Here is a 12,509-nt window from a genome sequence, read left to right as displayed (position 1 = left end):
TGTACAAGCTCGGCACTTGAAACTAGCACACAGTTGGCTGTAAAACTGTACAAAGACACAAATGATTTTGTACCCTCTGCTTGGTCTGTGTCAGAGTTGTACATGTACGGGTCATGGCCCCGCCCCCTTGTTACGTTGGGCGGGAAGCCGAAACTAGTCTACATGTGAAGCAACACACCCATAAATCAGCGAGCTGTGGACACGCCCCCAACATGACACTTTATAACACATTATAATAAAACAATCTTGAACTGTGTTTTAAACTGAACCTAAACTGGCACACTCAGAACAACCATAATATTAATATTAAATCAGAAAAAAGAGGTCAACTATGTGCCCTTTAATCCATTACAAGAAATGATCGATACAATTTGCTGACACATAATTTTTAAAAATACATACATTTACACATCAATTCCTATCTGTATAAATTTTATTTGATTAGCTAATTATATTTATTTTAATGCGGGGCCGGGTCATGGATTAAAATCAACATAAGAGGAAGAAAAAGAGAGAATTTATTTATTTTAATTAAATAATATGCAGCTTGTTTTTATTTTATCCTTTATGCATTATTAGTTTTCGGGGTTCAAATTGAGTTAAACGGAATAAAGATTGTCGCAATGTGTGTGTGTGTGTGTGTGTGTGTGTGTGTGTGCATGATTGGCTTTTATACACTCCTTACTGCTCTCTTGCATTTCAGTCACAAGATCTTCAAAGAAATTGGGAAAAGCTCGTCTGATTAATCGATTGATTACAGTGGTAGATTAATCAACTATTAAAATAATCCATAGCTGCAGCCCTATTTAACTTTAAAATGTAACTCATAACTAGAGCCAGACAGAATCTGCGGATGCTTTTTGTCATTTCTGTGGAGAATTTTGGTTAAAATCTGCGGATTCTGCTGAATTATTTTGGGAGTATCATAACTAAAATCTTAATATGTGAAATAAAAAGTAATACCTTTTTAACTTTTATTTAATGTTTAAAATGCAAATCCAATTAGATTCACTTTACTTGGTAAACAAAGCAAGTCTCTCATATAATATCTCTACTAAAGGACAGAAAATATGACTGTACAAACTGCACTGCACATAAATCAGATGAACATTTTCATATTAGTCGATAATATTACTGTAATTAATATAAAAACTGAATAAATATAGATTTACAAACATTTACTCAAGTAAATAAACAGAATTAATGATTCTGCGCGCACAGATTCTGTGTGGGCCTACTCATAACATTATAAACTATTTATTTTAAAATATACTTCATAAACATTGTCCTTCTTAGTTTTTGAGTCTCAGTGTCCATAAAAGCTCTTTACAACACTGGTAATAATAGAACATCTATTATTCTATTATATACTAGAAAAATAGAGTGTTTACTGTTATAAAAGTACTAATGCCCTGATTTCAGCTAATGCTGCAGTCTCTAATCTAATCTAATAGTCCTAAAGTCTTAAAGCAGATTCAGATGAAACTCGGAGCTTTACGCCACAGGCTTAATGAATTAATTCAGATCTGGTGTTTCACTTAAACCCGCAGAACAATCTGTGCAGAAAGCAGTGTTGGGTAAAAAAACGTAACTTACTGTTTAATCTTACTGTTAATAATAGCATATTAATAATTATAAATATATACTTTTACATAACTTTCCTTTAAAGGTAAGCATGTAATATGTTTAGCAGCTTTTTTAAGTGAATTTAGACTGGAATAAAGGTGAAGTCAAAATTATTCACGCTCTTGTGATTTATTATTTTTTTAATATTTAATTTTAATCCTATATTAGTTTATCATATTTTTTTATTTAATGCCATGTCAGCAACAACAACGGCTATATCCATGTCAAAAACATTGCATTAACAAACATACAAAGAAACAAATGAATACATAAAGTAGCTTTGACTTTAACTTTATATTTCCTTTTTTCCCTCAACACTAGCAGCGAGACACATCCAAGCACACTATGAAGTGAAGGAATTATAGTAGTGAACACTTTAAATAGCTGTGATCAGCCTAATGATTAATAACCCATAATTAACATTGAATAATTATGTTGCCAACACATTGATGAGGAGAATACAGATGAACAATTCCATGCAAATGTCAACCTAACCATGAAAAAAATAAGGTTTTCACCAACATAGCGAAACCCTTTCTAAGTTTATTCCGTAGGCTTGTACAGTACTGTAAAAATACTCAATGTTTTCAAACGATTGACCAAATCTGATTCACCAAATCGCCCTAAAATGAGCTACAGTTTTCTCTCTGTCCAATGACAGTGTGAGTTTCATTTTTTAGCTGGGTTGAGGTGAAAGTTGATTGGTTGCTCCCACTTGTGGACTGTCCAATAGCATTTTTTAACTCAATTTATTTTCAACTCCAGAAAAACATGTGGCAAAAAGAAAAGAAAAGCAAGAGGTAAATACAGAAAAACACTTGTCAAATGGCTTTTTAAAAAGCTTATTAAATGGTGCTTTTAAATGCATTTAAAGTGATCTATAAATATACTTCTTTATTGTTTTGATTAAAAAGCGTTTTAAAACATTAATTTAATAAACATTTATAAAATTGTCTATTTATTTAAACATTTAAGTTATTGTTAAATGCATTGTTTTTTTGCTTTATTAAATGATGTTTAAAACCACAATTTAAATAAACACATTTATTTTTGCCTATTTATTGGTCCATTATTTAAATTGTGATTTATTTATATACACTTTTATGCTTAAGTTATTAAATTGATCATTTGATTCATTTTATTTCTAACTGGCACTACTGGTCCTCCATTATACAAGTGCCAATTTCACATCCGTCACATCCATAACCAAGCTTTTTCCTCATATGCTAAAATGTCAAATAAAATAAAATCAATCATGTTTAAACTCTAAACTCATACTTTTTTTGGCCACATCCATAACGCATGTTTAATTTCCTCATTTAAAACCTAAAATGTTTACAGATTGATATTTTTCTGCTCCTATAACTCTGTGGTTAGCGGTTTTGGAAAATATAAACAGATGTTTTCAATATAATGTGAATTTTTGGAGATTTTACAGCAAATCTGACATCCACAACGCTGGAATTGCTCAAATGCATTTTTAATACTCATCTTACCGTGTCTCAGGTTTGTCCAGTCAACAGAGGAGAAGAAGGGATGTGAGCGGAGGCCTTCATAACCCAGACGCTCTGCAGATCCACATAATAAACTCTGGAGGAGGTCCATGAACGCAGCGCTGGCTTTGGGCTCATCTGGGAACTTCAGAAACCGCTGTGGACACAATGCATGCAGAAAAACATCACATTTAGAAAACTGGCTTTATAAACTTTGTCCTTTTCTCATCTTTTCAAGAGGGCACTGAAGAATTAAAGACAATTTGACTCTTATTTTCCAACTCATTTTTAATGCTTTTTAAGTTTGACCAAGTAAGACTTTAAGGTGTACATTTTTAGTGCAGCGCTTACCACACATACTTTACTTGAGTGGGCCACCCAGGTATATTAACGGCCCAGAGAGTCTCATGAGTTTAGCAGATAAAGAGAGACGTGCCTTTTTGGAGTTTAAAATGTTGTTCATCTTTATATCTCTAGCGCTTTTACAATGTGGATTGTGTCAAAGCAGCTTAACATAGAAGTTCTAGTAAATTAAAACTGTGTCACCATCAATGTATTTGCCTTATTTAAATAATCTACAAGTTTTAATCTTTTAAATAAAGGTATTTTTTTTAGAGATATTGTCTTTTTCTTATTTTTTCTGTCATTTATTTCTCATTTGCTGATTATTGTAATAATTTGATGATGTTAATATATTACACGGGCTATTTTATATACATTTCTAAAATGTTTTGGCATTCAAGTTTGCTTTGAACTTGAAAGAGAGAGAGAAGCAGATTTGACCTGTCAGTGGCTGCACATGGCTCCCGAGTAGCATAAGAGAAATAGAGGATTTTTTTACTTTAACCCATTGAAAAGAAACTGTATATTAGTGTCATAATTAAATTATTGTTAAAAATTAAATTATGTTTTGTTTGTTGCATATAGTTAATTTAGGTGATTTGGGTAAATGGTGTGCTTTAATTCGGCCACAAGCGCAATTATATTTCAAACCTGTGGAAAGCACTGTAGTGTATACAGAGGTGGGTAGTAACAAGTTACATTTACTTGAGTAAAATTGCTGGGTAACGTGTACTTTTTGAGTACATTTAAAAATGTGTACTTTTACTCAAGTAAATTATTAGAGAAAAAGCATTACTCTTACTTCTCTACATTTGGCAGCGTTCCTCAGTTACTGTCAAACAATAATAAATATGATTCATATGACTTATTTGCAAATACCGCATTGGAGAGGTTGTGTCACGAGAGGTTGCTATACAGACGCGTCTCCAGCTTTTGATTAAACTGCGCGCGCCTATGTTGGAATAATGGAAGACGTGTGCGTTTATACTGCGGTCACGCCATGGCCATCTGGTGGTTCCGAGAAGGACGGTCACGCTGTCTGTGCGGAGTTTTTCGGACCAGGTCAAGATAGGCCTCTAGTTCAGTCTTTGATTTCACTCCAAGATGTCAACAAGAATACTTTGATAAAGCGATGCTCACTGTACATCGAATTATACATGAATTCCAGCACCAACCTGAAACACGCAGTGGTAAGTGTTACAATTATACTAATTTGAGCTTTAATAATGGAATGGGATAACTAAAGAAACTGCTGTTTAATGGAATAACTGATTAGCCCTGCACATATTAGTCATTCACACTGTTAACCATTAAAAACATAACATTTAAACATTATTTTTAACATAAAAATGGTGTGTGTGTGTGTGTGTGTGTGTGTGTGTGTGTGTGTGTGTGTGTGTGTGTGTAATGGGTTATTTTAGGTTAATTTGGCAAGTTAGGGTAATAGGCAAATCACTGAATTGTTTGTTCTGTAGACAATAAAAACAAAATTATTATTGGTGGCCTAATAACATTGACCTTAAAATCGATTTAAAAACATTAAAAACTGCTTTTATTGTAGCAGATATAAAACAAGTAAGACATTCACCAGAAGAAAAAATATAGGAAGTACTGTGAAAAATTCCTGAATGTGTGCATCATGTGGCAAATATTTGAGTAAGAAAAGAAATCCACAGAAGGGCGAATAATTTTCAACTATGTGTGTGTGTTTGTGTATACATATATATATATATATATATATATATATATATATATATATATATATATATATATATATATATATATATATATATATATATATATATATATATATATATATATATATATATATATATATATATGTATATATGTATACATATATATATGTATACATGTATATATACATACATACATACATACAATTCACCTTTATTTGTATAGCGCTTATACAATGTAGATTGTGTTAAAGCAGCTTCATATAATATATATATATATATATATATATAAATAAATAAAATAAAAAGTAACTAGCAACTATTTACTTGAGTAATTTTTTTCATCAGATACTTTACTCTTACTCGAGTAACTTTTAAGATTGTTCCTTTTACTTAAATAAAATTTCCGCAAGCACTTGTACTGTTACTTGAGTATAGATTTTGGATCCTCTACCCACCTCTGGCTGCATGTTCAAGTGAATTTTATTTTTGTTGTCTGTGTTTTTTGTTGTTGCTTCTTTGTTTTGCTGCAGTTTCTTTTCTTTTTCTTTTTTGTTTTATTGTCTCTTTTTGTTGTTTCTCTGTTTTGTTGTGGTTTTTTTTTATTTTGTTGTCGCTTTTTGTTTTGTAGTAGTTTTTTTTGTTTTATTGTTTCTTTTTCTTGTTTCGTTGCTTTTTATTGTTGTTTCTTTTCTATTTTGTTGTTTCTTTGTTTTGTAGTAGTTTTCTTGTTTCTTTTTTGTTTTGTTGTTTCGTTGCTGTTTTGTGTTTATATATTTTTTGTCTACAGTCTGAGATCATTTTGGTTTTGTGTTTGCAGAAAATAGTTCTAAAAAATATTTGTAAACCATTAAATTTGATCAACTTTAAAACAAAAAAATCTTTGAATAAGGACACGATTGTCTTCAATTAAAGAAAATGTAATGTTGCCCTAGAATAAATATTTTAAATTTGCTATATTTGCTGATATTTCTGAAATTCTGTGCAACCATGTTCCTTTAAAAATTGATTAATAGGCTCATTCTGACAGCATTATAACGTTGACAGAAGCAATATGAATTCACCTGAAAGTTGATGATGTTGTTGATGGTTTTTGTAGACGTGCCGTCAGTGAAGGGTGATTTCATGTAGATCATTTCATAAGCGATGACCCCCAGAGACCACCAGTCACTCTCAGGGCCGAAGCTGCATGTTGACCCTCCGCTAAGTGCCGACAAGACCTCAGGGGCCAGAAAATCTGGAGTTCCCACCGGGAGTTTGGAGGACGTCACCTACGCCAAATAACGACCCGCAATTCAATTAATACTCAATTTATCACAATTAAACGATGCTCTTACACTGTCTTACAGTGGGAACCCTGTTATAATACAGATATGAAATTCTCTGACTTTTCCCTGACCTTCAAAGCTGTTTAAATATTTGAGAAGATAAATTTAAGCCTTTAAAACTAACTTTAGAAAGTTGAAGAAAAGATAATTGGATGGGAAACACTACAGCAATGTGTTGAGAACTGTGTATAGCTGGGAGCACAAAGAATTGTGTTTATAGCAGCATTTCAATGTAAAAACACAACCTAATATAACCTAGTGTGGAGATACCATCTGCAATAAATGACTTCTTGATAATCAACATTGGGAACACTAGGCTTTTTAATGCTGTTGTTGTTGTTTGTCGTTCATTTAAGTATTGTTTTTAGTTTGAAGCTAATTGTTTTGAGCTAATTTGGGTACATATACATTCTTAGGGAACATTGATAGCTGTACACTGTGGAAAATAAACATTACTCGCTCTGACATATTTTCTATTCATATACTTGGGGACAGCGCTATCAAACATGTTACTATAAACTCAACTCCTCATGCGCTCAATAGATGTTGTATAGGTACATCTGAAATTAACAATAAAATTGTCTAAATGCATATCTTGAAGTAAATAATCACTGTAAGCCAAATGTCTATCCTTCAGTGACTAAAAAAGAAAACTGTAAATGACTCTGCAAATGATGAATTTAATGTAAAATCAAGCATATGATGCAACATTTAAAGGAGCATGCATGACACTGTTCAAACTCCTTTCAGATAATCTGCATAAACCACATCATATTCGCATTATAAGCACAGCACTGTGCTTCTTCAGCGTGCGACCTGCTTCAGACACATTATTTGACATCATTGCAACATGCGTTCTTGCCAAAGCCAATTTGAACAATGCTAATTTTCTTGTATCGATAGCTAAAATAATAGTTTTGGCATGGGTTTTCTAATGCTGCTGTTGAAGAAATGTTAAGCTTAAGTTTTGTTTGTTCATCAGATATGATGGAGTAGGCTTTAAATGGCTATGAGGTTTGTTTCTTTGTATAACTAAATAGAGTCTAATAGTTGCATGCAAAACAACACAAGAAATGCTACAAATATTGCTGCTAAATTTGAGAGAGAGAAAATGCAAAAATCAGTCATTTAAGGCTACAATAATTGGAAATATTTGGTTGTGGGTCTAACTACTAACGTGACTTACTGAAACTACAAATGGCAGTGAAAAAGAGCAGAACCACTAATAATAGGCAAAACACCCTTTATTAATCCGGGGTCGCCACAGTGGAATGAACCGCCAACTTATCCAGCACATGTTTTACGCAGCGGATGCCCTTCCGGCCGCAACCCATCTCGGGAAAACATCCATACACACTCATACACTACGGACAATTTAGCTTTCCCAATTCACCAGTACCACATGTGTTTGGACTGTGGGGGAAACCGGAGCACCCGGAGGAAACCCATGCGATTGCTGGGAGAACCAGTGACCAGCACTACCTACTGCGCCACTGTGTCGCCACAATATGATAAATATGGCACAGAATAAAAATTCCGTTTGATAATGTGAGATAAAATATAAAATGATGAACAGATATCACTGATATTCCATGACTTGGACAAAAAATATATAACATTCCCTCACTTTCAATGTCTGAAATAGAACTTTTAAAAGTGCATGCTATTCCAAAACATGTGGGAACATTGTAATAATCTATATACAGACAGAATATTTCAATAATTCAGAGTGCATAAGATGATCAGTCTTTACTGAACAGAAATCTTTCTCTCTGAATAATGTCTTCACACTCATTACCGTTCGGTTAGCAGTCAGTCTTGCTGCCGATCCAAAGTCTGCCAGTTTAATGTGACCAGTGCGGTCAATCAGCACGTTCTCTGGTCTAATATCTCTAAGAAAGAAAGAAAGAGAGAAACCCAGCAGGGATACACAATGAGACATGAGAAACAATACAATAAATAAATAGGATGCACTAAAAACGACAACATAAAACTACATTAAAAAAGAAAAAAGACACAAGAGTAGGCAAAAAGTTGAATGACTAAATCTGTGTTATTCATTCAATCGATTAAAAAACTGAAATTATATTGAAGAAAACTCATTTATAATTATAAAATAACTTGTAATTATGTACAATTATGTGTGCATAGATTGTTTTACAAAAAATTCTATTTACATTGATTGAATTAATACAAATATATACATACCACACACACACACACACACACACACACACACACACACACACACACTTCAAATGATTAATTATTACATTTCTTCTTATTAAATACTTCCCAGGTGCTATTTAACAGAGCAAAATGTTTCACGGTATTTCCTATTATATATATTTTTTTCTGAAGTCTTGTTTGTTCTACTTAGGCTGGAATTAAAATATATTTAAAAAATATATTATTACCCCTTAAAAATTTTTCTAGGGTAATTAGGCAAGCTATTGTATAATGATGGTTTGTTCTGTCAACTAATCGAAAAACAAATCTAGCTTAAGGGGGCTCATAATATTGACCTTACAATGGGTTTAAAACAATTAAAAACTGCTTTTGATTTAGCCGATATAAAACAAATCAGACTTTCTCCAGAAAAATAAATATTATCAGACATACTGTGAAAATTTCCTGAATCTGTTAAACATCGTTTGGGAAATATTTAAAATAGAAAAAAGCTGCACTAGAGCTGAAGATCTTTGCCCGAATCCATCGGGACCCGACGGGTTCGGGCTTAATTTCTATCATTTTAGACGGGGCTGGGCCGGGCTTGGGCTGTAAATGAACAGTCATGTGATGCATTTGGATTAGCGTGAGAAAGTAATCAAATAGGTTGTTACAGCATTAAAATCCATGCCTGTAAAAGTGAAACAAATGATGACGGAGACGTCAAAAAGAGCTAATTTTGACTGCGGTCAGGCCAGCCGCCAGTTCAATAAGAACGGTCATTCTAGCCGCCAAGGTATTTCGGCGGTCGCTCATACACTGCGTATTATGGTAGAGAGCTAAACAGCAATATACAGCTAGCTGACAGGGAAGATGACGAGGTCACTTGCTGTCATGGAAAATGAAATGGATGTTGTTGGCTGGTGAAAGATGAACAAACAATTCTATCCAAAACATGCTAAATTAGCTAGAACAGTATGCATCCCGGCCAGTAGCAGCAGCAGAGAGCACCCTCAGTGAGAACTGCACTAAATCCATCTACAGTGGATTCAATAATGTTCCTCCACAAAAACACACTGCCTAATCTTGGTGAGTAAAAGGTTTTCAAATCATAACTAAATATTAATTAAACCATAAAATCATAATGTAGACTGAGTATATAGGCTAATGTTGGCATTATTCTTTTATTATTCAGCTTTACTGTCGCCTTTATGGCATTAAGCTAATGCCAGATTGTGAAGAGAAGTGGCGAAACAATTCCCAGAGCCTTTATCTTAATTACGTTATTTCCAAATACCCGTCATAATTTATAATTTGTTTTAATTTAATTGGTTAAGAAAGACTTATTTTCATTGGTGTGTTGGCCAATTTAAAGGCTAAGCATATGTACCTTGGCCTATTTAGAGTGCTGAGATGTTACGATGTTACAGAGGACTTATTTTATTTCTTTGTTTCAACTTCCAAGTTGCCTATAGCCTATGTTTGTTATTCATAAATTATGTTAAAACATGTATAAATGACTCATTCTTGAAAAAAGGCTCTTTTAATATAACTTTTATGGCCCGAATACAGCTCTAAGCTGCAGGATTAATCATTAAAAGATCAGGATCTCAACACCCACGCAACATCAATTATAAATGATGCTGATTTGCAGATGTTTATTAATCCTCGAATAGCTGCATTCAAATCTGTGATTGAAAAACGCAAAAATCAAGAAAGAGATTCAGTCTTTAGTCTATTGAGTTTTAGTCTATTTGATTTGTGCAGATCACAACCAACGGTTCGGATTAATACTTTTTTTACTTGTAGATTAATCCTAAGTTTGTAACTATCACAGAGAGATCGCCTCTCGCTTCATTCAAATCACATGTATGAAAGCATTCAGGCTTTCCTGTAAAATATGATGACTGAAGTTGTGGTGGGTTATTGGGGATGTGGTGGGTTTCTCAGGTTATTAAAGGTGTTTTCTGTCACTACTTGTTTAGCCTGCATTAATGCATTCAGTGTAAGCTGCAGGATTAATCATTAAAAGATCAGGATCTCAATACCCACACAGCATACATTATAAATGATGTGATTTGCAGATGTTTATTAATCCTTTAATTTGCTGCACTCAAATCTGTGATTGAAAAAGAAAGAGATCCAGTCTTTAGTCTTTTAAATTAGTTATGAAAGTTACAAATAGTCAAATAACACAGAAGTTCTGGGAGAACAGTTTATAGTTTGGATAAAACCACTGATGTTTATGGTAAAGATTAAAATCACAATCATATGCGTTTAACTCGACGCTTAAAAATATGAAAGTTGTAGGCAGAAATTACATTATTTAACCAAAAGGTGGCGACAACCAGCCGTCATAAATATTCCACTGAATAATTCTTCAATAATGATCATCTAGCAATGAAACATGAAGTTTATGAGTGAATAACTGAATCATTTATTGAAAATGACACTAAAAATAAATATGAGTTGTCCAAACGATAATGTTAGATTTCTATATGTAGTGTTAGCAACAGTAGTATTAACAGTTAATTCACAGCACTGAATATTTCAGTATATTTTTATTCAGCTGATTATTTCTTCATTTCATTTTATTTTTAATTAAATTAGAGGTTCTACGATCTGTTTGTTAAAACCAAAAGTGTCTTGCGGTGCTGTTTCTGTAATAAATGGATAAACCCTTTTTGGCTGATCCAAACAATGGTCCGATCCGTGACTAATAAACCCATAATGTGATCCGAACCGTGAGATTTGTGATCCATTACACCACTACTAGACATACGCATTACTGCGTTCGACAGTCTGGTTGACGCTGGAATAAAAGAGTGTTTGAATGTGAACTAAACTCTGTTAGCTATTTAATAAAGCTATACCTGTGAACGTATCCCATCTGATGGAGTGTGTGAACGGCCTGTATGAGCTCGGCAAGGTAAAACTGAGCCATGGATTCATCAAACTGATCTTCATATCTGTTCATCAGAGTCATGAGATCTCCGCCGGGCAGATACTCCATCACCTGTGCAAAAACATACACAAACACCACACAAACTCCGTCAACAAAACAAATCATAATAATCAAATCTGAGCATTCAAGTAAAGGCAACAGCAATCATTCTTTCAATTACACACTGCAACGTTACAAATTATGCTAAAAGTATGCTAAAAATGGCTGAGATTTTTAGAAAAAAAACTCTGGCGACATCCTTACATATTTACAATCTCCACCCTGCTGCTAGCCACAGCACTCATTTTTGTGTGTGTTATTCTGACCTGAGGAGGTGATGACGAAACCGAAAACTTGTCTAGTGAAAAGCGCAAGTGCGTGGATTCTTTACCATTTCAATGCGCTCCCCTGGCATCACTCATAACTAGGTGACCATCAACCATTTTCTCAGAAGAAGACAAACAGACAAACCATTGCTGTTGTTCCGATATAACTACAGGCCAGGGTGGGCCATTTATATGAACACGACACACCTTAATGAACTTCACAAGAAAAACAATGGGGTGCTTGGTTTTAAACATAACTTTATTCTTTCATGAGTTAATTACAAGCCCCTTCACATACACTGATGTCACACCCTGTACAAGTTTTATTTATGAAGAGAATTCAAAAGCACTGCAGTGTTTGGGTGCGCTGTGTTTGTCTAAGACAGGGGTCCCCAACATGGTGCTCGAGGATCACGAGGGCCTGTGTTCAAAGTGTTAAGTAGATCAGTTAGTTCTACTTACATGAATAGTTGTGCGCACGTGGCATTCTGATGTTTTTCAACTAGGTGTGCCTGGAAAATCCAAGCAGGTCATGTGCGCACCGCTTGCACACCATGTGCGCATCACTCCCTATTTGCGTGCGCAAG

General features: G+C 33.9%; 1 protein-coding gene across 4 annotated transcripts in view; it reads right to left on the bottom strand.

Annotated features, from left to right (window-relative positions):
* cita (citron rho-interacting serine/threonine kinase a) overlaps nucleotides 1-12,509 on the bottom strand; it is a 187,500-nt gene that overhangs the window by 147,434 nt on the left and 27,557 nt on the right. For all 4 annotated transcript variants that reach the window (XM_056457208.1, XM_056457210.1, XM_056457209.1 and 1 more), the window contains exons 6-9: nucleotides 11,526-11,668; nucleotides 8,282-8,375; nucleotides 6,220-6,426; nucleotides 3,123-3,276 (exon numbers count right to left, since the gene is read on the bottom strand). In XM_056457208.1, the coding sequence (XP_056313183.1) occupies nucleotides 3,123-3,276; nucleotides 6,220-6,426; nucleotides 8,282-8,375; nucleotides 11,526-11,668 (598 nt within the window). The remainder of the gene's footprint in view (nucleotides 1-3,122; nucleotides 3,277-6,219; nucleotides 6,427-8,281; nucleotides 8,376-11,525; nucleotides 11,669-12,509) is intronic.

The sequence above is a fragment of the Danio aesculapii genome, chromosome 5 (assembly GCF_903798145.1).
Source record: "Danio aesculapii chromosome 5, fDanAes4.1, whole genome shotgun sequence".
NCBI classification, from domain to species: domain Eukaryota; kingdom Metazoa; phylum Chordata; class Actinopteri; order Cypriniformes; family Danionidae; genus Danio; species Danio aesculapii.
Note: the sequence above shows the minus strand (reverse complement) of the source record. Positions and strands in the feature narration are given on the sequence as shown.